This window comes from Cadophora gregata (assembly GCF_030347475.1).
Source record: "Cadophora gregata isolate MNR1 chromosome Unknown scaffold_5, whole genome shotgun sequence".
Classification (NCBI taxonomy): domain Eukaryota; kingdom Fungi; phylum Ascomycota; class Leotiomycetes; order Helotiales; family Ploettnerulaceae; genus Cadophora; species Cadophora gregata.
This window is the reverse complement of record NW_026695928.1, coordinates 606,348-630,758: the sequence shown is the minus strand read 5'-3', so window position 1 is coordinate 630,758 and position 24,411 is coordinate 606,348. Positions and strand designations below refer to the sequence as shown.

Below are 24,411 nucleotides of genomic sequence, written 5' to 3'. Positions count from 1 at the left end.
TATTGGTATTGGAAGGAAACTGGCCAGCGGGGAAATACGCCTGCTCATCGTCATTGTCTGAAGCTATTGAAGGGCGGGAACTCGTCACGGCATACTAGAGTTGGGGTTGGACCGGAGCCAGCAGATATTGACACGCAGATATTCTTTGGAACAACTGGAAGGGGTATAATACACCTGGAAATTCTTGCTGGTCACTCCAAGATCCTCGAAACTTCTGCTCGAATTGCATGGTTGGACATGCACAGCAATTCATTTGGCTGACCTATCCCGAGGGGAGGAAAACAGCGTGCCCTATGAATTGCTTCCCGTCAAATACAGCTTGCCATTATGGAACGAAGATGCTGTGTTGGGCACGGCGGAGTGTGGATCTCGTTTACTGAGCGCTATTGATACTGGATCAGATTCTTTTGAGCCTGGGGGAGGAACCTGGCTCGAGGCAAGCCGGGTTTACGAGCCTGGAAGGCAGGAGATGCGATATCCAGCCTAGTGTTCATGTCATGGAGTAATGAGGAGATAGGGTCTAATAGTGTGAAATATCCATATTTGGTCTCTCCACGATCTTGGAAGGTTTTCCATGGCTCTTGGTGTGAAGCCTGACAATCTTATCTATCGTCATCTATGCCCTCAGTCTTTCTTGATATTGGAATTACTAATTCCGCATGTTATTCTTTGGTTGGGTGTCCATTGAATGACACAGAAAACTCCCATTCGTGATCTCCCCAGGACAAGACTTGAGAAACGATGGCGTCCTATTTCCTCTACGAACCTCTATCTCTTAATTGATCCAACTATATTCTCGGCCTACGACACACATGTGATGGAATGTAAACCTTTCTTCGTGTGTCATCAAATTATCAAAAGAAAAACAACAACACACAAAGAACTACTCTGCAGAAAATGAAGTTGGGGCTATTATGAGACACATAATTCTTCTGGCGAGTTAAGCAAGGAGAAGTTACTCGCGTAGGTGGCAGGGAGGCAGGGTGGGTACGGGCAACACTCGCTAAAAATCTATCTACCTCCAGGGTGTTCAGTGGCGCAAACACAAAGGTTTCAGGCTTATCGACGCTATTAATCTAGGGCAGAAGCTGCGGCCATGGTTACAATGCCGCTTCAGCCACCTGTATCAAAGAGCCCAATTGAATCCGCAAGCACTGCATTGCGGTGTATTCCTAATTTGAGCACGAAATGCTCCACTTCGTGGCTTTGGATACCTACCTAGATAGAAAATCGTGATGACCTTCCTATTTTGATGCTTAAAACCTACTGGGGAGAAGCTAAACTATTTAAGTGTTCGCGTAAGGATTGGCAGGCTGGGCAAGTCCCATAGAAATCCGCCCGGATAGCTTAAATTTGACTTCTGGAACAATTTCTTTCCTCTTCAACCATCACATCGCTTGTCAACTGAACCGTCAAGTCGCCCCCCTCACGATGTCGGTCATATCAGCAAGTCTAGACGACCGGCTGGATCCCCTCATCTACGTTTCGACACAGCTGTTTGTCTCAGCCGCTGTGCTCGGCTTCGCGGCCCCAGGGTCATTCTCCCGCCATGGAGTCGTCCCTGTCCTGTTCGCCTGCACGTACTCCTTCATGATGTACGCGCGAGCGAAAATCCAACAGCCTTACGCCGCGGTAGCCAGCTTGATAGTATGGGGCCTGTTCCTCAACTATGTCTCGATGGCTATCCTGAGCGGATGGAGCTTCGAAGCCAAAGGACCAGCTTCTCAGCTTGCTGCCAAGGCGAAAAAGAACGCTGACAGCAAGCCACGTGACGAGGCGGCGAAAGTTGAAAAGAAGACCAGTGGATCAGTGTTCGAGAGGATTGTTTTTGGTTTTCAGAGCATCTTCTCCTTCAGGGATTGTGGAACACCATTCGAAGCCAAGAACGTCCCGCCTTTCATCTATAATGATCCGAGCTTTGTCCCCTCCGCTGCGGCATTCGTCCTTCGCTCAGTGGTGACCGCCATTATCTGCTACTTTGTCATCGATTTCATCGAGAGCCAGCCACCTCCTCCAAACGCTGCCCAGATATACTCGCTCGACAGGGTTTCAGTTCTCAAGCGCCTCGGAGATATCACTCAACAGGAAGCTCTCACCAGGATTGCAGTTTCATCCGGATTTTGGGTTATCTTGAGCACATCGATGACACTGCTCAGTTCTGTTGTGAACATACTATGTGTCGTCCTTGGACTCAGCAAGGTAGAGAACTGCAAGGCGCTTCTTGGGCCTATGTCTGAAGCCTACACCATCCGTGGCTTCTGGGGGTAAGCATTAATCAGCTACCGTTGCCTTTTCTGTCACTAACAGATCCCAATAGACATGCTTGGTTTCAGGGAACCCGCAAGATCTTCGCAGCACCCGCCAGCTACTTCGTGGATGAATGGTTCGTCTTCCAAAGGTATTCCCCACCAAACACATACTCAAAAGTGTTCGTCACGTTCTTCATGTCTGGACTCTTGAACGCCATTGCCGATTGGTCGCGTGGCATGGAATGGGAGATGTCTGGCGCTTTGAAGTTCTTTTATTTCCAGGCCGCCGGGGTCGTGGTTGAGGATGCAATTCAGCTTATCTACCGCCTGATCAGCGGAAGAGACTTGAAGGATCCCCCTCGCCTGTGGACCAGAATGCTAGGATACGTATGGGTGGGCTTCTTCCTCTTGTTTTGGACGACTCCTGGTTGGTGTTATCCATCTGCTCTGTTCAACTTGGGCACAGAGCAGGGGAAGCTCATTCCTTATGATCTGAGCTACTTCAGAAAGTTTGCCAAGAAGCAGTAGAGGAGAAGATATGTGGAGGATCAGGATATGGCGGTGTCTTCGCCGTGGGATGTTTTGATATGTCTGTGGAACGAGTATTGTATGTAGTTCGAATTGTACAATGTAATGCGATTCCAAAGCTTAATTGCCTGCTTATTGCGCGAATGATAATGAATGACTTCAGACGAGTGGTTGAGAAAGTAATAATTCGGTTGGCATGTGGCATCATCATAAATCGGAACCTCTCGTGAGGAATTAAGGCAATGTCAAGCTGAAATTGACAATGCCCTTGTGGCAATTTGTGTCACTACAGCAACAACAAACTTACCAACTTCATTGCTCCCCTCCTCCAGCCTGACGTTGTGCCACCCGGATCGAGCCGCTTTGTTTACATTTCCAGACATTTCAAGAGCAATTAGATGAGCTTATATTTTAGAAGATTTTATTCAAAGACCACTCCATCTATGCTCCTAGTCTTACTCGAAGTGTTACTTACTCACCACACCACACCTCAAAAGGAAACAAAGCCAAAAATCAAAACGCCAAACTACCTAACCCGCTAGATATCAAAACAAAAGAAGAAGAAGATGCCTAAGCGAGACCCCTCAAGCAACCAGCCCCGGATGTATATTCTCCACATGCCTCTTCAGATTATCTTTCCTCTTAAACCCCTTAACCGCATACATACATCCCTGGTCCGTACACAGGAAAGCTGGAGCCGAAACCGGATCGTGAACGTCCATGTGGCGTTTCAAATCTCGATTTGTGGCTCGCCGCTCGATGCAATCTGGAAAGGAACATTTGTAGGGTTTGGTGTGCGTGTTTATGTGCCGACTGTGGAATGTTAGGTGGGTTCATCATGAATGGGTAACGGTAGGGAAGGGATGACTTACTTCAATAAACATTTTTGTGCAAATGTTTGGGCACAGAAATGGCAGCTGAAAGATCCTTCTGAGGTTGTTGAGGATAGCGCACTACTAGGCGTCGAGGTACTAGATGGGGAGTTACTTGTTCGAGAGCTGGTTGCTGAGGGGGAGGAGGTCGATGTTGATGGGTTGGTCCATGGTGGGGTTGGAGAGGGGTCGATGTAGGCTGGAAGGAACATGTTGGTGCCGTATTGAGGGAGCTCGAACTGCCCGACGGGACTCGGAGGCAGATGATTTGTCTCGGCAGCGGCTTGTAGTTCCAGTATATAATCCATCTCCATACCCAAGTTAGGTGGACTAGTCCATACAATGTCGAAGTTGTTCATATAATCGGGGTTTAGAGTGTTGTATTCTCGCCAGAATTGATCCCAGTCTACATCAGATTCGATTTGGGTTCTGATCGCTTGATGATCTGAGTATTCATTGTTTGTGGTCGGGATGTAGTTTGTGGACTCCATGGTTGCGCGAGTCTCTTAGACTCGAAGACAGTTGTATATTGATTGGTTGATTGGGTTTGGACGTGGTGGCAACTTGGCAGTGTGGAAGATTCAGTGTTATTGCCAAGCTCAGCAGTTTAACGACGACAGTTGCATGTGCTGAGGTCATGAGGTTCCAATCAATCAACCCATTCTTCGAGTTGAGGAATTCGCCAGAGGACATTCGTGGCAGAACTTGTGACCGCAACTTGCAGATGGGTCGTGATAGTCACCGACTAGCACGAGCAGCTCATCTTTCCGTTGGAAAGAACCTGAGTCCCAGCCGCAACCTTGACACTGCCATGTTGTCGAGCTTTTCTGATACTCCATTAGAGAGTCATGACTGTCCCGATGGCGTTCGGTCTCCCTAAGAAATCGCTCCAGAGGGAGAGGCAGGGTGTCATCGGAAAGACTCGATGTCCACCGAGAGCGTTCCAGTGTCTGGCCGTCCATTCCTGATGAGGGACTGCACAAAGGAAGAGTCCATTGATTCTGTCCCAACAGGTTCTTATGATGTTGCCATCTTGCATCATCGTCGTGTCGGCTGAAGGCAGATGGAGCACTGCTAGTACCGGGCCACGGACAAGCATACGTGCCCGTCAGCATATTATTCTACGGATGTTAGTACCATCATGACATTGTTGGATCAAGACCACATACGCGTCCTGCTTCTGCCCCGAAGTCCTCATGCTCGGTCTCAAAATCCATATGCCATGCTAGGCAACTGTTTTTGTTCATCAGAACCCCGCTAATCAATTGGAAGGAGATGGGGTCAATGTTCTGATGACATACGAGTACGTGGTAATCAAGGAATCCATGTCCTTAGCAGGATGTGGGTTCTCATTCAAGCCCATCATTTCAGGTAGCTTAAGGTACCTGGAGCCACACAGCCAGGGGCTGAAAATTGTTAGGACAAGGTCACCAAGATAAAAACAACATCAAAATGGGTGTTAAAATCCAAGCACATTTCTATCAAGTAGTTGAAGATGTGCGAAGCATGAGTGACAATGATGGGTGTTACAGGCAACTCACAATTGCTCTTCTTCCATTGAATGGAGAATCGGTGCCAGGGTGCTGTGTCCCCCTCTACGTGAATAGTACTCGGGATGCGAGGATTCAGGATAGACAAACAATTGATGGGAACTACGATGATTAGGAGAGTGAAGGGTGAGAACCAAGAGAAGTCAAAGCATTCAACATGCAAGAGATGATTCTGAGAATCTTCTCGCCTGGGGCACTGAGCACCCTAAATACCGACACAGTCACACACCGACCACCAAAGCCTCAGGGCACTCCGCGGGAACCAAACCCTCTAGCCCAGCCAATCAGTGCCCTCAATCGCGAGTCGGAATGGGCTTGGCGAGGGGCCTCCCCAGCTCTACAGGGCTTAGCCTGCTGCGCCCCGTGAAGGCTTGATGGCTTTCAGGCTTCGCTTGTGGAAGAGGCAGAGGCAAGGCTGGAGAGTGTGGACGAATGGATTTTGTGGGACGAGGGGCCTCTGAGCCTGGTGTATGGTGATACGCTTTAAAGATGGGATGGGATGTAATAGTATTTGAGCAGATTTATTTTGATAGTATTCGGCGGTTCGAGACGTGCAAAGATGTTTTTGCTTTCCTTCTTGTTACAAAGGTATCGATGAAAATGGAGATCGAATGGAGAAACCAAACCTGCACTCTGCACGTCTTTTGTATGTGTAAAATTCTTAAAGAGTCTACAAGTCTGATTTTGAATTGAGAACCAATCAGATTAGATTCAAAAAAGCCTATTCAGATGCTAAAGCATATGCTTACTCCGGATAATAAGCTTGTTGCATATTGAAGAGCAATCGCTAGCGAAGCGAGATTTAGAACAGGATTGAAGGAGACTGGCTACGAGGTATTCCTAGGATGAGCTAGCAGACAAAGCATGAGTCCTGGTCAGATTGGGCTTTCATTTGCCCAGGTTCCAAATCGAAGACCTCTCTTTTCGCAAAGTGATGTCGATCCAAGATCTATCCTTCTACAGCATATGTGGAATGTACTGCAAGTTGGTAATTTCGACTGGCTCATCCTCATTCGGGTGCATCCAATGGTTTCCGACCGTAAACAACGTAGCTATTTACCGAACGTCAATATATCTTCCAGAAAATGGGGCATCAAACTTACAGCGGATAATACGTGTGGATTCTCCCTGTAATTCATCAGCAATATCTCCTTACTCGCCAAGAAAAAAAGAAATAACTCACTATCACACAAATCCCTCTTGACATCCCTAACAACCTCCTGCACCTCTTCAATACTCATCCCGTACAAACCCGTAAACATTTTCAGAGTCGCCCCCTCCACCCCCTCCATCGAATTAGCCAACATGGTCATTCCCATCTCTTTCTGCTTCCGTCCCTTCGGCCACGTATTTCCCGGCCAGAAAAACTTCTTCTCAACTACATCCACGAACCCTGCTTCCTTGAACCAGCGAGCATAGTTAGGAGTACACCACCAATCTTTGCCCATTGTCGCACCGCCGTCTTTGAGCTTGGCGTTCCATTTTTCGAGAGCGGTACCTGTCAGTGTACCATCATCGGAGTGCGGTCGGAAATAGAGGTCTTGCATCTCGAAGTAGCCGCCTGGGAGAAGGTTATCGTAGGCGGATTTGAAGACTGTGAGGGGATTCCGGAAGCAGATTGTTAGGGCGCGGCCGTGGATGTAGTCAAACCTTTGGGAGAAGTCTAGAGCTGTCAGTGGGAAGTGAAGAAGAAGATAGTACGATTGAGAAATTGGATTACGTACCCCATTCATCTTCAGCATCACTGATTTGGAACTGAACATTAGGTGGGACCATGTCAGGTTGAATCGCACTCAAGTCGGTCCCAGTTACGACTGCAGATGGATTCTTCTCGGCTAGTTGAATCAATCATCAGTAGCATGATCTTCGTTTCTTCAATGCAGAGAGCACAGCCTTACCAAAATCAACAGCCCAAAGCCCCGTTCCAGTGCCGATATCGAGCACCATTTGTGGGTTTGAGATGGGAGCAAGTGCAAGCTTTCCGTCAAATGTTAAATTAAAGAGATGGTGTTGAAGATCTGGGACTCGTCAATACTACCACAGTGACTAGTTTCAGATGACATACCAAGTCTATTCTGTTCCATCTCATCATTTGGAAGATAGTATTCTGTTTTTCTTAGTTCCAAGATTCCTAGAACGAGCTAAGATGTCACAAGAGTGTCACGTACGCCCTTGCTTGTACTTGTGATATGTCCTGCCGTTCTCTTCGACACCTTCATAGAGAGAAGAGCGTATGGATGAGGTGTCGGATCTGGGATGTCAGCCAAGTTTTGAAGGGTTTGCAACAGACAACTCACTCTAGCGATGATCCCATAGCAGAGTCAGAGTCGCTAGGTTGAGAGTCGACCTTTATAATATCAGTATATTTCCAGATTCAGAAAGCTGGCCCTCGGATGGAGATTGAAAACAGAGTGTGGGATGATGCCCCCTACGAGCAACAAAGTGAGGGTACTGCTTGCTTCCAAGTGTAATTCTCATGCAAAGAAAATCTAATCTCACATCCAAAACCACCGGTTGTGGCCCAGCATCCTCCTGTATTGTCTGATCCTGGGACGCCATTATCTATCCTCCGCTAATCAATAGTCAGCACAGCTCATTAATTCAGCCTAATGCATATTTTACCCCTATTTCAGATCAGATCAACATACCTAAATTTTCTAGAACCAGTAGCAAAACCTAAATCAGCAATCAAAACAATATGCAGGTACGCCCGTAGCTAAAAGTTTGTTGATGAAATGTAGAAAATCCGGCACATTCCTACAAAGAGGGGTACTGTTCTTATCCTCGGGAAAACCCCCATAGGGTCTCACCGTGCCGTTCCGTTCCGCGCCAGTCTGTCACTTGTGTGGGGGCGGGTCTTCGTCTTCCTTTTGGGGAGTCTAAGTACTTGGCAATACCTTTTCGCTTCCATTCGCTTATCCTGGGCCTTGGCTGCCATGTATATTTTTTTTGTTCTGAACTGTGTGTGTTGAGATGAAGGAGGTTGGGACTGGGCGGCCGACATCCGCAGGGTTAAGGCAGATGGTGAGTGATCATTGTGCTGATGATGGATCAAGTGCTGACTTGAGTAAGATACCCGAACTTGAACTCGGAGTTGAACATGGTGATCAGAAGTGTACGAAGAAGCACTTGAGTAGGGTATTCTCCCTACAGCATCTCACTCCTGGTAGGCCTTGCAACAAAAGTCCTTCCTCCTCGAACTAGCATTCAAAAATGCCTACCAATTTCGTTGAACTCGCCATCCTCACACCTCTGCCCGGTCAATCCCTCCACTCCCCTTCCTTTATAATCTCCCTCCAAAGGATTCTCAACACACTCTCCTCTACACCCGGAGCTCTCAAATTCCGATTCCGCATATCGATCTCAAAAACCCCTCAGCTCTTATTCCTCGCATTATGGACCGACAAGTCCGGACATGAATATCTCGATATTCATGGTCTCGCGCCGAAATTGATGAAAGAAATGTTTGTCCTTGTCAAGCCTGATATGGTGCATTATATGTATTTGGATTTCAGCAACATTGATCTTGAGGCAGAAAATGTGAGCGTCGATATATTCTACGTGAAGGAGGGAAAGAGGAGGGAATTCGAGGAAGTAGTGAAGAGTACGCGAAGGGTGGGAGGTTGGTATGTGGCTAGGGGTCTGCCAGAGGCGCCGCTGGTAATGCCAACTGATGAGAAAGAGTTGAGGATTGTAAGAATGCAGAAGGAACGTGCTGAGAAGGCGATTGGGGAGAAGGTGCCTGACGTGTGGGTTGGAATTTCTACCTGGAACGAAGGAGGGGAGGGATTTAGAGAACAGACGAGGGAATTAGTAGATAGATGTGAGAGTGGGGTGTGGGGAAAGTATTTGGAGGGGGGAAAGGATGCACCGCTTGGTGGGATTGACCTGAAGTGACTTGGAGGACAGTTTCAACAGTTGATAAAATCACTGTGTTCAATCTCCGAGACACACATGTGAGGTATCTCTTCGAGAACATCAAATTAACGAGGCCCAAACCCGCCCCAGTAACCCCTCCGACTGGAAATATCATCCATATTCACGCATCCAGGGTTGTCATGATCCTCAACACTGCCCCAAGGCCAAATAGCGACATAACAAACTTCGTCATAAGCGCACTTCCCACACTCCAGCCATGTGCTCCAATCGAGATACTCAATCAACTCCTGCATGTGAAAATTGGACTTCTTCATCATGCTGTCTTGTTCCTCTTCTCCTTCAAGAAGAATATCTCGTATTTTGAATAGCGTACTGCAGATCTTTTGAGTAACCGTGAGAATTGCTTCGTAGATCAGTCCATCTGATCGTGTTGGTGAAGTGATTGCTGGGAGATAGATTCTTGAACAACTTTCGATAGCGTGTGTGATATTGAGGTCCGTGTAATCAATGAAAGCGCTGAGTAAGAAGTTGACCTCGGACAATGCAGCTCTGTCAGGTAACTTTGTGGAAGTGAGGTACTTCAGCCGGTCCGAGTATCGGGTGACAACCATGTCGACAACTCCTTGCCAGTCCACAGTCTTTATCTCGCTACCCTGAGAGAAGATATCCAAAACATCGGCCTTGATCTGTGCAAGACCTTCATGGTCCGAGGTGGGCAATCTCGGTAATTCTGGTCTTGAAGAGTTCGGATTCGTGAGATTCAGAGGATAGAAATACGCAGATACCATACTCGAATAATCCACTTTCATCCTCCCAGCCGTGATACCTTGATAACGTGCCGCTACTCCACGCATATACTCAAAATGAGAAGAATCCAAGATGCCCTCTGGAGCATCATATTTTGGTCTCTGATTGGCAGTGATGAATTCCAAATTCGCCGAGAAGTTGCAAAGGATAAGTTCAAAGCCAGCTTCCATCCTGATGATGCCCTCGATTCCATGCTCCGCGCCTATTTTGCACATACATTCTGCCCTCACGTAATCATCCATTGGATTGATAATGCCTGTATTCGAGTCTTTACATATGACGTAATCCTGCGTGTCGAGTGTTCCCATTAATGTCTTTCCCGCGCTCATGCCGTCGAGATAGAGGAGTCTCGTAAGTGGGCGAGAAGTGCGATAAACATGGAGATACCCATAAGTTGTTGGCTCACTATCTTTTTCATCAATATACTCTTTTAGTGGTGTTTCTCCAGATTGCCGACTTGGTCCATCAGTTGGTGGTGGTGGTCGTTCACCAGGCCTTTCACCAGGATGACCTCTCCCTGGTCCTCTAGGGCCTCTCATCCTTGCAAACACTTCAGCATGTTCAATTTCGAAAGCCAGCCATTCCATCCCAGTGACTGGATCTTTAAAATGCGTTCCGTGATACAGAAGGGTATTTTTCGGAATACTGGCGCGGAAAAATGACATGCCATTGTGTTTGAGCGACGATCCCCATTGTCGTATGGAGGAATGTATGGCGCTGAAGATGTGAGGAGCATTGGCACGGGCATGATCTATGTGAGGGTCGTTATCGAGAATTCTCGTCTCATATCCAGACAAAGGGACTTGAGAGGAGGATATTGATGCTATCAAGCTAAGGCTTGATATCGTGAGGAATCCGAGACGGTGAAGATACATTTCCAAAGCAGCACAAAAAACCGCCCACAGAATAACTCAAAAGCTATCGGTCACGACATACCACTCGAGATTTACATATTTCGTTGCGAGAGCAGAGGCTGACGACGCGTCTTGCGCTTATCGGAGGCCCATTGGACATGGATGGATGGTTCAGGTTGTTGAGCAAATCAGAAGTTGAAGCTAGAGAGGACCCACTGAAATTCAGAATTCGGGTCATCTGATAAGATTAGATTTTGCGACCGAGACGACTTCCGTGGCTACTGTATAAGGTGTACCTTTTGCTAGGTTCATAATTACTGCATTCAAATTTGACTTAAAATTTACGTCCTAGTCTGCAGTTCAAGTATCTATTCTGCTGCACGGTGTGGATGAGTCATTGTCGATCAGGATGCTAATTGTCTTTCTCGGATGCAAGGTCCGTTGATTTGATGAGAGTCTCGGATACTCGATGGTAGCTGCAACGAGTACGGAGAGTCAATATCACGGTCAAATTCCTGGTGTTCAGATCATAAGATGGAGAACATTGAAGATCCAAAAGTGAAATTACGTTAGCAATTGAAACAGGTAGCTAGCAAGCTATGTGTATACATACGTAAGCGATCTCAATTGTAACACCCAAACTCAACGTATACCAACAGAAAGGACTTTAATCAGAGATACAGGAATCAAGATTTCTGTAACAATTGTCCATTGGGGCAACGCCGATGCTTTTCTCCGAAGTGTATACCACATTCTGGAAGGAAATTACCCAAGTCTCCGAATGTACACCAGTTGATCTCCTGTATAGCAATATCTCAATGATACTCAATCAACAATGACATCCTCAAACACCTCCTTGAACGACCTCAGGTTCTCTCCCTCGTCAAAAATCGCAAAGGTGACCTCTTCAATTCCAGTAACGCCTTCCTTCCTTCGTCCACCCAGAAGCACCTTTCTGAAGATCTGTGCAACCTCTGTTGGTGGGTTATGGTAGGCGCCACACCCCAGAGCACCGAGAATAAGATGTTTGATGCCCTTATCATTCGCGATCTGGAAGATCAGTCTGATCTTTTCGGTCATGATCTCTCTATCCTTGTCTTCTGCGTAAACCATCTTTCCATCCTCCACCTTCTTCACGTCCGGTCCCTTCAAAGCAGCACAGGAAATGACAGCGGTATAGAACCATTCGGATTTTGGGAGATCGACCAAATCAGAGCCACGAAATACGAGGACATCCTGCGTATAGACTGCAGAGAGAACTGGCATGCGGTAGTAGTTTGGTTTGAGTGAAGGATAGAGTGTACTTCTGACGCACAGAGCTTCTTCTTGAGCAAGAGCACCTCTCAATACACCTCCTCCAGGTTGCAATGCCGAGGCCATATTGAGGACCGCAATTGAAGATCCAGGGTGAGCTTTGATAGTTGCTTCGGCAGCATCGAATGTGTCCGATTTAATGACACGAATTCTTGGAGGATTTGGTACAGGAACGGCAAGGGACGCGTCGGGAGTCGATGTGGATGAGTTGATATTTTGCTGATTGTCATCAACCTTACGCTCCTTTGGGATAGTTGGGAAGAAATCGTGTAAAGAGCCTTGAGAAACCTGAGGACGTGCCCCTGAGGCTTCTGGAAGGTTGTCTGTTGAGGTTCTTGGAGAGTGAGAAGATTTCTTGTTGACGTTGATGGGTGAGAAGCGAATCAGCTCGCTGCCTTCAACACCCTTTCTCGCACGTGTATCAGACTTCAGTAGATGAGGAATGAAGTCATTGATAGTCTTTTTCGCCAGCTTCGCACGGTCTGCTTTGTTCAACATCGTGGGCGTGAATTTGGGTAGGCGATTTGTTATGACGAGTCTGAACACCTGTACTGATGCAAACTTCTACTCTTATCCAAAAGGCTTGCTGGAGAGAGGAAATCGAAGGAGAACCGTGACTCAGGCCGGAGATAGTTGCCTAAACGAGGGCAATAGATCACCCCAAAATCCACGTGATGACTCGATTTTGGAGGATGTCTGTGTCTCTCGGGAAGACTAAGATGAATCTTGCTAGATTAATATTATATTAGTGGTGGGTAATGAGCTGGATGGACGGTGGAAAAGACATGAGACCTAGGTACGTCTTCCCGCGATGGAGACATGTCTAGGATTGTAGGAAGCTCATTCGCTCAGCCGCACCAGCGGGAGCTAACTTCATCCTACCTACTTAGATAGATATTTCCGAGATCCAATGTCTTTTCTGCTGCTTTCCTGCCGACGCCCATCTTACCCAACCCTACCTAGGTATTGGCGAAACAGCCTGATTGAAATTATTTTGTACGGTCAAGTTAAGTTATACCCAAAAACCATGTCAATACATAGCTGCATAACCCGCGCTCTGTCCAACATCCCGTTGCTGTACAATCGGGATTTTCTTCTCACTTTGAGGATACTGCATGGCCTTTGTGCTTCCCAGAAACTCCTGATTACAAGTTTGCGCGTTCTGTTCTGCTCTTACTTCAATTTCCATACCATTTATCAATCCTCGGTGCGTAGTGGAAGGTACTGGTGTTTCCAAGCTCAGTCACATGATACATTTTTCCCGATCTCTCGATTTGGTGACCGGCCCTGCCGCCTCTCTGCCGCCTTGCGACCCAAAAGCGTGAGGCGAAGCACAACACGAGAAACACGTGAACAGAATTGGAGCCTGCAGATATTTGTCTATAAATTGGCCCTTCCCCTCAAGTGAAGGTTGGATTTTTCTTCAGATATCGCACATACGCACTCCCATTCTATTCTCCATCATCTTGTTGATCAGAGCTCTCTTTCATTAGAAGGAAAAGCCAACCGTCCTTCATCACGCCTCTTGCAATTCCGTCATCGACGGTGAAGTCAACATGACTTCCACAGTTTTTTCAGAAACACTACAATCTATCACAACCACCAAGCTCAGCGAACTTTCTAAGAAACGATCTGTCTTCGAGGAACACAAAGCCTTGCTGCTCCAATCCACTCATAGCCAGACAGACCAGAAGCAGCGACTCGCCATCCTTGTAGAGGGTGTCAAGAAGTGCTTCGCCATCCAAAGTCCACCCAAGAAGCGCGGAGGCCGTCGAGGTGCTGTAGGTCGAAACGTCTACGGCAGTACTAGCGATCCAAATCTCGAAGTCCTGGTGAAGAACCTCGAGCGCTTCCTTGACCAAGCCAAGTACGATCCTTCCATATCTTCCAAGCTCTTGCGAGACTGGGAAGTTACACTTGTGAAGAAACTCAATGTACAGTCCTTGAAATACCAGTATGCAACTCTATACGGCGAGTTGGTCACCGAGTGGCTCCATGCAGAAAAGGCGTCCTCACTTCCTGACAACATCTCAGAAACTTCTGAAGGGTTCGAGAAAATTATGCCAGCTACAAGAGACGAGGCCCGCATCGGTTGGGAGAAGCTCGTATTTGAGCCCTTTGAAACAGACCAGATGGCCATAGCCGAATACCTCCGTAATCTTTTCGGAGAGACAAGTGATAACAAGCAAGGATACTTGGCTTTGAAAAAGCTTCACAAGGATGTCAAAGCTTTTGAACCTACGTTGTCGGCGCCAAATCAATTCGATGAGACGGTTCTCCGATGGACTATCAGCAGTTTGATTGCATCTGTTCTGCTGAGTGATGAAAAGCGAGGCGCTTTGAAGGATTTCTTGGGTAGTCCGGTCATCTTAGCCGAGATCGCGGATGTGCTCAACATGCGGATCGCCGACATATCTGAGGTATGTATCTGCTCTTTTCATTCGATTGGGTGACTGGCGCTGTGACTTTCCACTGCCAGGTGAACTGTCTGAGATGTTGGGTTTTTTGCCACGCACGAAATGTGCTGATTTCCTAAAAGTGGTCTTGGGACGATGAAGTCTTGATCGAGCAGCGACGGCAAGTGACAGGATCATATCGCAGTAAGTCCGAATTCGTCTAATCTGCTCACTCCAGTTTGCTACGAGATCGTTCCAATACCCTGTCGTTTGGCATTAGCTGACCTCCCCATAGTTTACATAGATGAAGAACTCCTTCAAGCAATCTTCTTACAGTACGTTGGAGCGAAATGGTGCATCTTCTTCAAAGAAGCATTCGTCAATTTCTCAAACTTCGACGGCGCTTGGACGTCACTTCGGTCACCCATCCCGCTTGAAGATAGGAAGAGGAGAGAGTACTTTTTGGGCGCTCAGATGAAGAAACGCAGTGTACAAGCACAACGTCAGAGTATTTACAAATCCATCTTCTTCATGTCTCAGCTTCAGGACTCAACACATGAAGAGAATTGTGCCCAAGAGGGCGAAGAGGAGGCCAATTACGAGCATGCAGCGAAGCGACACAAATCAATGGCTGCCGGCGCTCCACAGATGCAACAAATACAGCAGATGCAGATGCAGCAACAACAAGCACAGGCCGCTGCGCAACAGATGCAGCAGCAACAAGTACAGAGCCATGGTGCACAAGATTATCAGATGCAGCTAATGTTATTGGAGCAGCAAAACAAAAGGAGAGTCAACATGGCACGGCAGGAGCAGGACAGCATTGCTATGCAGCAGCCACAAGGGTTCAACATGATACCTTACAACGGCGTGCCTCATTCGGGACCACATCGTAACCACAGGAGCGATGAGTACGATATCGATACCAGCAATCGACCCAAAACACCTATGGCAACAAAGCAATTCCTTTTGCACTTGCTTTCGACAGAGGTTCTTGTCAATACTCGTCTTCATGGAGACTTTACTTGCTCTCGCTCCGAGTTTCAGTCTTTCAGTCCATCGCTGCCTCACTCCACAATAACTGCCGTGCTATCTTTCTTCGGATTGTCTGCCAAATGGCTTGGATTCTTCCGAAAATTTCTCGAAGCGCCTTTGAAATTCGCGGCCGATGATGCGGATATTGCACCGAGGCCACGAAAACGTGGTGTACCGGGCTCACACGCACTGTCCACAATTTGTGGCGAAGCAATTCTCTTTTGTTTGGACTATGCGGTGAATCAGCATACCAATGGTGCCCAGTTGTATCGCATGCACGATGACTTTTGGATCTGGTCTTCATCTCATCAGACCGTCGTCAAAGGATGGTCGGCTATCACCACCTTTGCGGATACTATGGGCGTTACTTTGAACCGTGGAAAGACTGGTACAGTTCGTATCACCAAAGACCAGAAACCTTTTGACATTGATCCTTCTCTTCCAGCTGGTGAGATTCGCTGGGGATTCTTGGTCATGGACCCCGCCTCTGGAAGATTCGTCATTGATCAGGACATGGTCGACACTCATATCCTTGAACTACAACGACAACTGGCTGAGAAGGATAAGAGTGTGTTCTCGTGGATTCAGGCTTGGAACACCTACGCTGGTACATTTTTCAAGTCGAACTTCGGTACAGCCGCCAACTGCTTCGGCCGAGAACATGTCGACATGATGCTCTCAACCATGACACGAATTCAGAAACAGATTTTTTCTGACAGTAACGTTGTCGAGTACCTCAAGAAAACACTGCATGAGCGATTCGGTATCACCGATATCCCAGATGGATTTCTCTATTTCCCTACCAGTCTCGGCGGTCTCGAACTCCAGAATCCCTTCATCGGACTCGTACAAGTCCGTAACGCAGTCTTCGAGCATCCGGCATCTGTCTTCGAAGATTTCATCGAAGCCGAAGCAAGCGCCTATCGACGCGCCAAGACAGCTTTCCATAACGGAAAGGTCAATCGCAATGGGACTATCGAGCCGACTTACCGCCCCGCGGACTTTCAAACATTCATGTCGATAGAAGAATACCAGCGGTACAGGGAGGAGTTCTACACTGGATATGATGGAGATTTACTCTCGGTGTACCAGGATTTGCTGCAGAAGCCTGGACCAGAGGACGTTGATGTCTCTGAGGAAGAAGAGAATATGCTAGATTGGCTCGGTGCGATTGATAAGCAGGACGATGGCTATCTGAAGTGGGTGGCGCTGCTTTATGGTCGGGATATGATGGAGAGATTTGGAGGTTTGAAAATTGTGGAGAAGGGCTTGTTGCCTATGGGTATGGTGACTCTTTTCAGGAGTGGGAGAGTCAAGTGGCAGGGCTAGGCATGGCAGAGAATTTCCAAGATATCATTGGACTAGGAGTAATGCAACACGAAGTAATGAAAATAGCTATATCCTTTTACTGCTTGAATCCGCGAATAAGCCCATAAACGGTAAACCGTAATCGAGTGCTAGTGTAATTAGTCACTTATGCCATGTCCTTTCCGAAAATCAACGTAATCTGCATCTGTCCCTGAAGTCCGCCACGTATCCGTAATCTAAAACGCCAATAATTTCATCGCAATCCATCTATGCCAAGTAACATATCCAGAACGCCGTTTCATGATGGGACTTCCCATGTTGACAGTCGACCGAAGTGTCTGAATCTGAGAGACTCCTGTATATCGTTAGTATGGGAGATCGTGGTGAGAAGAAGGAAGAACCCGGAGACAACAGTATTGCGGCAAAGGAGGATGACGGATGCGATAAACTTCCAGAACAGTAGCTGCACATTGATTATGAGCATGAGCGCAAAGTTGGACATGACCAAGTCGACTATCAAGGGACGCCGATCTTGAAGAGACGCATCGTTGTGGGCGATGTGTTTGTAGTACATCTTAATACGACCGAAGCAGCTCTGCTGCTCGTTTGGCTTGTTGGGAGGCAGTTCCTTCTTTGGCTTCGTCATCGCGGTTCATTGGGAAGTCATGCTCGGTTTGGCTATGGAGAAGTTAAAGTCAGAATGCGGGATGACTCTGAGAGGACTCGAGGTGTAGTACTTACTGTGTCTTCTGGGGTTTCTTGGCCAATCTGTTGAGGATGTAGAATTAAAGAGTGCACCAAAAGTTGAGGTTGCGATCACCACGGTTTTGTATCACAGTCAGATAAAGCGCGCGAGTGAAGCAGGTGAGTTTGCAGTTATCTGCACCGATCCGTTTTCTTTATTTGCTAAACTCACATCATTTTGAACAACAATAATCTAGAACGAATTTTCGTTAAAGACCTCTTTCAAAAACGGCCTATGTGCTGGAACGTGATGTGCCGAAATGAAACAATCACAACAAAGATTGTCTCAAGCTTCAGAATCTTGGAATACGAGATATAATTGGCATTGCCATATTGCAGAATATTCTTATTATAGCATCTGGATAAAGCGGAACGGTTCTCCTCAGTGTGTGCGGTTAAGCGAAGTGTGGGGATGGCGTGGTAAACAAGCAATGGCTGTCTCTGTATGTTTGTGCCAAAATGCGCTTCGCACACTCATTCAGAATGTAAACCCTTTTCAATATTCTTTAAGTCGTGAGTTAATGGAATATGCATGGTTTCAAACCCCCCAAAATCGTCAAAGAAGTCCTTGTTTCACTCACAATAGAAAGTGAGATCTTGAGCACAGCTCTGAGCTGGCAACCCCGATGGAACAAGCAAAAGTTGCTTCAAAGAAAATCCAATGCACAAGGAAGAGAAGTATTATTCAGCGTTCAGTACGGTTCCAAAAGCCACCAATGGCAAGATGTAGTTGCATGGATGATGAAACAAGAGGCTGAAAGCTTTATGTCCTCCTTTTAGAGTCTCATCTTCAAAATTCCAGCAGCAAAGTATGCGCATTTTACCTATCAGGTCGAAGATTACTGGATTGGGGTGGGTGCAATTTAAGCTGCCCAAAGCATGGTTTGGACCTCATTGTAATGAAGTAGCAAGAGTAATTGAGTATCCAATATGGGCAGCCAACTCTCCTCACTAGGGAGAAATGTGCACTTTGGAAGCGACGATCTGATTCTTCTTTGCTATTCCACGACCTCCGTAAGATCATGTTCATAAGAGGGCTTCGCAACTAAATTTCGCATTCAGATATAATTACTGCCGAAATGCTATCGGCGCTTTTACAGCTTACTTTGGCTAAACAAGGCAAAAAGTCATGTTCACATGCTCCCTGGCACGTCTGAAGATCTCCCGCACCATGGTGTTGGCCCCTACATTAGGCAGGTGGGGTACCGTTTTCTTGTCCGATGCGGGGTTGTCTATTCGTTCAGCTCCAGGGCTGATCGCAGTCAGCACTATGCTCGCATATTTCGTACAGCTCCGGCTCTTGTCTCCCGTCGTCTGATCCAGAAGCGGGCTTTCACATGAAAATACATAAGTAAGCTTCCAAGCCAGTTTTGCAACATCATCTGATCTAAAACTCCTTCCAGCTCATTTATACTCCTCGAGATCGATCTCGCTCAGCTATTGATAATTGACATCTTCATTGATATAATTTCCCTGATCAAAGGTCCATTTTAGGGACGCAGAAGAGGCGGTAGTGAAATGGCAAACCCCATGCGTATCGTCCTCTGTGGAAAAACTGCCCAAATCGCAACAGCAGTAAAAGCGGGTCTCCAACCCGAATGCGAAGGTCAATTTCCCTTCCAAAAAAAAAAAAAAAGAGAAAAAAGGAAAAAATCGAAAAACGTTCTCAATTGACATCCTTCCAGTAATCCACGTCATCCTGTCAACCTCCGCCGGAGTCTCGGATCTGCCCAAGCTGTTGGCAGGACAGACACCCTCGACACCAGATCCAGAAAACATCGGGACGAAGAATTATTCGCAAGCACCGCAAGCAGTGGTTCTGGGTGGTGGGTATGATGATGAAGCAGTAAAGACGATTAGGAAGGCGTGTGAAGGTGTCAGTAGTGGTGAGAAGGGGGTTCCGTGGTTGAGGCCGGATTCGAGCGTTCCGGTTCCACCTTTGGGGTAAGCAAATTACCTGAGAACTTTTTGTTTCCAAGATCCCAAATAGCAGAACTCTCCTCAGGCTTTGAAGCACTGAAAACTTTGGCGCTGACCAGATACTTATTTGTTTCGTAGACCAAAATATGGAGCAGCGATGGTATCGAGAGTCAAAACCGCATTGAGGGAGTTGGAAGAGGAGGGGAGAGCGAAAGGAGACGGAGTGTATTTCTTTTAAGTGGGATGTTGGTGCAATCTGGGCTGGGAGGAAAATATCTGGGAGTCTCGAGGAAGTATTTTGCTGTACTTATATATTAAATGCATAGCCTTAACTGATCTCATTAGGTTCCCCTCATTCAATAGTGGAAGCTGACGCAGGGCTTGAGAGGGATGTCAGTGTGAGATTCTTAGCAGGGTCAGATGCTGCAGTCCGCTCTTAAAAAATTTTGACAACATTTCCAAACGAAAAACGGTACTTCCGTGGAAGAGAGAGTTGAACCCTTTGGTGTGGCTGAACCGGCGTCTTCATCTTAGAATTCGTGTTCATTCGCGACTAAGTATATTCCAGATTTTGCTTCAGCAGTCTGCGAATTCCAGAATACCGCTTTGCATCATAACTGCCGACCTCAAAGCTTACTCGGCACCCACTTCGGATTCTTCTTCCCCGCAAAAGCCTCCAGTCCAATCATCATATTTGGACTCTCAAAAAGCGCCTTCTCGTACCGCTCTCCAGTGCGTCTAAATGCTTCCTCCACACTGCCTGTCTCCCATGCTTCTCTAATCCCCGCTTTCGTGACAATCACTGCGTCAGGGTTGAGACTTGCGATGCGTTGGGCGATTTCTACCGCTTCCTTTATGACGGTTTCGGGACTGCTGGAGATGCGGTTGATGAGTTGGTAGGAGAGAGCTTCTTGCGGAGTGAGGCGACGGCCAGTAAGAGCGATTTCAGATGCGATCTGTGGGGAGGTGTAAGTACTGCCTTTTTATGGTATTTCAATATACAGGAAATTAGAGAAGGTGCTGACCTGAAAACCTGCAATACGAGCGATGCGAGGAAGACCACCAGCTCCTGCGTAAAGACCGACTGTCACTTCTGGGAGGCCGAAGGAAGCAGTAGGAGAGGCGACTACGATGTCACTGTACACATTCATCAGTCCATTTCCTCTTCTTAGGTTCCTCCCTTGTCATATTCCCTAATCACGTGGATAACCGCCTCCCTACTCTAGGTAACCATCTTCACGATGAAAAGCTCAGTGAACAAAAGAAGTTCAACTCACCAGTTCAAACAAATCTCGAATCCCCCACCAAGAGCAAATCCGTTCACAGCCGCAATGATAGGTTTCTTTCCGGCCCTCCGACTGATACCGGCGAATCCGGAGGGAGGGTGTCGACGTAAAGCTGCTGGAGGTGGCGAAGCCCGGATTTTTGCTTGCTCGATGAGATCCTGGCCAGCGCAGAAAGCTGTTGGACCAGCGCCGGTGATTATTGCTACGCCTATGTTTTGGAGTTAGTTGACGTATGATTCAAGCGAGTATGTATATGTTTATGGGTTTAGAGGAGAATGTTGTTGAGGAATGCGATATCATGGATCGATACATACGGAGAGAAGGTTCAGCATCAAACCAATTCAGTATTGCATCAGCATCCCAGTGTGCTTGGTATGGCAGAGAGTTTCTGGCCTTAGGTCTATTGATTGTTATGAGGAGGATATATGGTGCGGGATATGAGATGAGGAAGGCATCTGAGGATGGAGGTTGGGTTTTGAGATCTGATGCCATTTTTGTTGTCGGCTGTCCAGATATCTTACAAAGAAGACAAATATGTTTCTTGAGAAAAGACCGTACGATGTATTCGAATGATCAAAAAGTAATTCGTACTGTGTTTACTTGAACTCCAGGACGTTGATGGATCGTCAAGGCATAGCGTTTGAAATGGATTTACCGAGACCCCGCAAGAGGTGTGGCAAAGCCGAGGCTTGTTTGTGTCAGAATTGCAGTTGTATAAGGAGCTACTACAGAGAGAGAGAATCTCTTATATAAAGGGGTAGCGTACTTAGTAGTACGGCCTATAGTACTAAGTCTATGCTTATAATCCCTATATTTTTAATAGCCCTCTTATTCTTTATATCTGTAGTAAATAAAGCTTTTTAAAGTAGTATAACGCTAAATATTCCTAAAGCGACACTAGAGTATTACTAAAGTATCGCTAATAACTTATATTATATAAAGAGCCTTAATTATGCCTTATTAACTCTTGTAATATACTAGTGTGTATATAATACTTATGTCTCTTGTTTTCCTAAGAGTTTAATAACTTTGTAGTATTAAGGTATATAAAATAGTATAAGAGTGTATTTAAATCGCTTCCTTATTCATAATCTCCTACTCTTACTGCTTTTATTCACCTTTCTTTATAGCTACTTTATACTTTCTTTTTATAGCTACTAAGATTTATTCTTTACTAGCTTTTTCTTTAGCTTTTAAAGTATATAAAAGTTGTTCTTTTCTAGTTTTATTTCTTTTCCTTCTTTTTTTAACTATAAAATAAAATTCGTCTTAACTATTAAGTATAGTAGTTATATATTATTATTTTACTTAATTTATAGTTGTATATTATTATTAAGGAAAGTGTTTATTAAAGGACTGATTTTCCGCGAAGAATATTCTATTTTTATAGGTTTTACTACTAAAAATAGCCTTGATTTATATAAGTCTATTATTAATTAGCTAACTATTATTAATCTTAGAGTTATTATTAAAGAATTAGTTATTACTAGGTAACTCTATATATATCTTATATTATTTAAACGATTCTAAAGGTAAAGCTTTTATAAGAGTGTTTACTATATTATTATTACCTAGAACGTGTTTTATTACTAACTTATTATATAAAACTAGCAGATATTAATATACTTTACTTTTAGATAGAATTTCTGTTCTTTTAAGAGAGATTCAGCTTTAGCGTTATTAAGATATAGCGTAAGAATTCAGGATAGCTTTATATTAAGGTCTTTTTATAGCTTAAGTAACTAAGCTGCTTTTTTAGAGTTATTACTAGTAGTTATTATCTTAAAATCTAAGCTAAAGAGAGCTATAAACCTTTACCTATTAGTAGCCTAAGAGATTAGACTCTTATAGAACCTTGCTATTTATCCTTAGAACGATTTCCTATTATATTCTATCTCTTATGTAGCGTTAGTCTAAATATTAAATATATTATTATCTAGCTTTCCTTTGTAATTTATTCTAATTCTAAACGTTATTCCGTTACCTTTTATATATTATAAATATCAGAGGAGAGGTTTTATATCTTAAAGGTGAGATTTAAGGGGATTTAATATATGCCGCGCTAGCTAGCTTATTATATAAGTAATATTAAGTCGTATAAGGTTTAAGAGGTATATTAGAGAGCTGATAATCTGCTGAAATAGTAAGATCTTTTTAAGGGAAGCTAGTACGATACCTTTATCTTTAGCTAACTCTTTTAATACTGTTTTAGTAGCTATAAGTAAGGTATTACCTTTAGCTATAGCTATTCTAAACCTTTTTAGTAGCTTTTATATATAAGCTATTTAATAAATCTGTAGAGTCTTATTCTTCTTATCTCTCTTAACTTATAGGCTTATAAATATATTAATAGCTCTAAAGTCTTTACTTTTCTAAGTCTTTAAGAGTTATTTCTTAAGATATTCGCAGTTAGTAGAGTTACTTATAATTAGTATATTATCGATAAAGACTAATATATACGCTTTATTCTTAAAGATAAAGAGATTAGAGTTAGTCTCTAACGTTTCTAGACCTAGCTTTTTTATCTTATCTTTAATAAGGAGCTATTATTCCCTAGGTGCTTATTTTAGGCTGTAAAGAGAGCGTAAAAGCTTTAGATATACGTTTTTCCTTTTATTTAGCTTTAAGTGAAGCTTATTTTATATCTTTAGCGTCTTATTATTTGGAATTATTATATATATATCTTCTTTTAGGTACACGTTTAAGAAAGCAGTATCGATATTAATATACTTAATCTTTAGGTCTCTTTTAGCTGTAATAGCGAGTAGTGCTTATAAGGTGAAATAGTGTATAACGCTTGCGAAAGTATTAAAGTAGTTAAGGCTGTGTTTTTACTTAAAGCCTCTTACTATAAGCCTAGCCTTTTATTATACTATAAAGCTATTAGAGTTGATTTTGTTATATAAAACTAGTTTTAAAGATATTAGTTTTAAGTTTAAAGGAGGCTTACTAAAGTATATTCTATAGGTTCTAGCGCTTTGTATAGCTTATAATTCTTTAAGAATAGTAGTCTTTTATTCTACTAGATTCTCCCTTAAAGCTTTTGCGATAGTTATAACCTTAAGAGATTATATAGGTTCACCTTTTAGCGTAATTAGCGTTATTTAATAAGTTAGTGCCTTATTAAGGATTTACTAAGAGTATAGCTTTATAGTTATCACTTAAGCAGCTTACTTAAAGTGTTATTTTCTATACTACTTCCTATTATATTTTAATAGTAAAGTATTATTAGACACGTTTACTAGTTGAGTTTATTTAGGGAGGCGTTAATCAGACGCTCTCTTAGTGTCTCTTACTATGTTTTCTACAGCTGACTTTCCCTTTAAAGGAATTTTAGCTTCTATAGCTAGCCTTGTTTCTAGAGGTCTTTTTAAGCCTTCAATACTCCTAGCTAGCCTTTTAGCAAGTGCTGGACCAGTAGCTAGTAGCAGAGGTCTTTTTACTGCCTTATTACTACCTTTTAGTGTAGTTTCTTTACTACTAGTATATATAGAGTATATTATATACTTATTAAAGCTGTAGTCAGCTATTTCTAGTTCCTTAAAGGTTTTTATATTTAAGAGCTTATAAGTTAAGGTATTAGCTATACCTACTAATATAAAACACCTTAGAATTATCTTTTACTTTATTTTACCCTAATATAGCCCTAGTAGATATAAAGGGTATATT

The 24,411-nt window shown here is 44.7% G+C and overlaps 11 protein-coding genes across 11 annotated transcripts; 4 read left to right on the top strand and 7 right to left on the bottom strand.

Moving 5' to 3' along the window:
* The first annotated feature begins 1,191 nt into the window (after nucleotides 1-1,191).
* Nucleotides 1,192-3,092, top strand: ONS95_011010 (uncharacterized protein). The gene is made up of 2 exons (XM_058504604.1): nucleotides 1,192-2,264; nucleotides 2,318-3,092. Exons 1-2 carry the CDS (start codon nucleotides 1,432-1,434, stop codon nucleotides 2,775-2,777), a joined length of 1,293 nt encoding a protein of 430 aa, XP_058359160.1. The 5' UTR covers nucleotides 1,192-1,431; the 3' UTR covers nucleotides 2,778-3,092.
* A 269-nt stretch (nucleotides 3,093-3,361) lies between these two features.
* Nucleotides 3,362-4,140, bottom strand: ONS95_011009 (uncharacterized protein; the record flags this gene model as incomplete). Its single annotated transcript, XM_058504603.1, has 2 exons — nucleotides 3,362-3,590; nucleotides 3,650-4,140. The coding sequence occupies 2 exons, from the start codon at nucleotides 4,138-4,140 to the stop codon at nucleotides 3,362-3,364; spliced, it is 720 nt and encodes a 239-aa protein (XP_058359159.1).
* A 162-nt stretch (nucleotides 4,141-4,302) lies between these two features.
* ONS95_011008 (uncharacterized protein) lies at nucleotides 4,303-5,207 on the bottom strand (the record flags this gene model as incomplete). The annotated part of the gene is made up of 4 exons (XM_058504602.1): nucleotides 4,303-4,770; nucleotides 4,819-4,882; nucleotides 4,951-5,055; nucleotides 5,191-5,207. 4 exons carry the CDS (start codon nucleotides 5,205-5,207, stop codon nucleotides 4,303-4,305), a joined length of 654 nt encoding a protein of 217 aa, XP_058359158.1.
* Nucleotides 5,208-6,154: 947 nt separating this feature from the next.
* Nucleotides 6,155-7,992, bottom strand: ONS95_011007 (uncharacterized protein). Its single transcript, XM_058504601.1, has 10 exons — nucleotides 7,848-7,992; nucleotides 7,699-7,771; nucleotides 7,497-7,546; nucleotides 7,368-7,450; nucleotides 7,265-7,306; nucleotides 7,098-7,217; nucleotides 6,924-7,034; nucleotides 6,383-6,862; nucleotides 6,303-6,327; nucleotides 6,155-6,251 (listed from the first exon to the last, which is right to left on the bottom strand). The coding sequence occupies exons 2-10, from the start codon at nucleotides 7,756-7,758 to the stop codon at nucleotides 6,209-6,211; spliced, it is 1,014 nt and encodes a 337-aa protein (XP_058359157.1). The 5' UTR covers nucleotides 7,759-7,771; nucleotides 7,848-7,992; the 3' UTR covers nucleotides 6,155-6,208.
* A 420-nt stretch (nucleotides 7,993-8,412) lies between these two features.
* Nucleotides 8,413-9,096, top strand: ONS95_011006 (uncharacterized protein; the record flags this gene model as incomplete). The annotated part of the gene is made up of 1 exon (XM_058504600.1): nucleotides 8,413-9,096. One exon carries the CDS (start codon nucleotides 8,413-8,415, stop codon nucleotides 9,094-9,096), a length of 684 nt encoding a protein of 227 aa, XP_058359156.1.
* An 86-nt stretch (nucleotides 9,097-9,182) lies between these two features.
* ONS95_011005 (uncharacterized protein) lies at nucleotides 9,183-10,760 on the bottom strand (the record flags this gene model as incomplete). The annotated part of the gene is made up of 1 exon (XM_058504599.1): nucleotides 9,183-10,760. The coding sequence occupies one exon, from the start codon at nucleotides 10,758-10,760 to the stop codon at nucleotides 9,183-9,185; it is 1,578 nt and encodes a 525-aa protein (XP_058359155.1).
* Nucleotides 10,761-10,999: 239 nt separating this feature from the next.
* Nucleotides 11,000-12,863, bottom strand: ONS95_011004 (uncharacterized protein). The gene has a single exon (XM_058504598.1). The coding sequence runs from the start codon at nucleotides 12,549-12,551 to the stop codon at nucleotides 11,565-11,567; it is 987 nt and encodes a 328-aa protein (XP_058359154.1). The 5' UTR covers nucleotides 12,552-12,863; the 3' UTR covers nucleotides 11,000-11,564.
* Nucleotides 12,864-13,609: 746 nt separating this feature from the next.
* On the top strand, nucleotides 13,610-16,813 carry ONS95_011003 (uncharacterized protein; the record flags this gene model as incomplete). The annotated part of the gene is made up of 3 exons (XM_058504597.1): nucleotides 13,610-14,473; nucleotides 14,593-14,653; nucleotides 14,745-16,813. 3 exons carry the CDS (start codon nucleotides 13,610-13,612, stop codon nucleotides 16,811-16,813), a joined length of 2,994 nt encoding a protein of 997 aa, XP_058359153.1.
* A 277-nt stretch (nucleotides 16,814-17,090) lies between these two features.
* ONS95_011002 (uncharacterized protein) lies at nucleotides 17,091-17,699 on the bottom strand (the record flags this gene model as incomplete). Its single annotated transcript, XM_058504596.1, has 2 exons — nucleotides 17,534-17,699; nucleotides 17,091-17,470 (listed from the first exon to the last, which is right to left on the bottom strand). The coding sequence occupies exon 2, from the start codon at nucleotides 17,436-17,438 to the stop codon at nucleotides 17,091-17,093; it is 348 nt and encodes a 115-aa protein (XP_058359152.1). The 5' UTR covers nucleotides 17,439-17,470; nucleotides 17,534-17,699.
* Nucleotides 17,700-19,054: 1,355 nt separating this feature from the next.
* On the top strand, nucleotides 19,055-19,694 carry ONS95_011001 (uncharacterized protein; the record flags this gene model as incomplete). Its single annotated transcript, XM_058504595.1, has 3 exons — nucleotides 19,055-19,142; nucleotides 19,222-19,480; nucleotides 19,595-19,694. The coding sequence occupies 3 exons, from the start codon at nucleotides 19,055-19,057 to the stop codon at nucleotides 19,692-19,694; spliced, it is 447 nt and encodes a 148-aa protein (XP_058359151.1).
* A 388-nt stretch (nucleotides 19,695-20,082) lies between these two features.
* Nucleotides 20,083-21,455, bottom strand: ONS95_011000 (uncharacterized protein; the record flags this gene model as incomplete). The annotated part of the gene is made up of 4 exons (XM_058504594.1): nucleotides 21,057-21,455; nucleotides 20,734-20,950; nucleotides 20,482-20,593; nucleotides 20,083-20,412 (listed from the first exon to the last, which is right to left on the bottom strand). Exons 1-4 carry the CDS (start codon nucleotides 21,232-21,234, stop codon nucleotides 20,083-20,085), a joined length of 837 nt encoding a protein of 278 aa, XP_058359150.1. The 5' UTR covers nucleotides 21,235-21,455.
* Nucleotides 21,456-24,411: the final 2,956 nt, after the last annotated feature.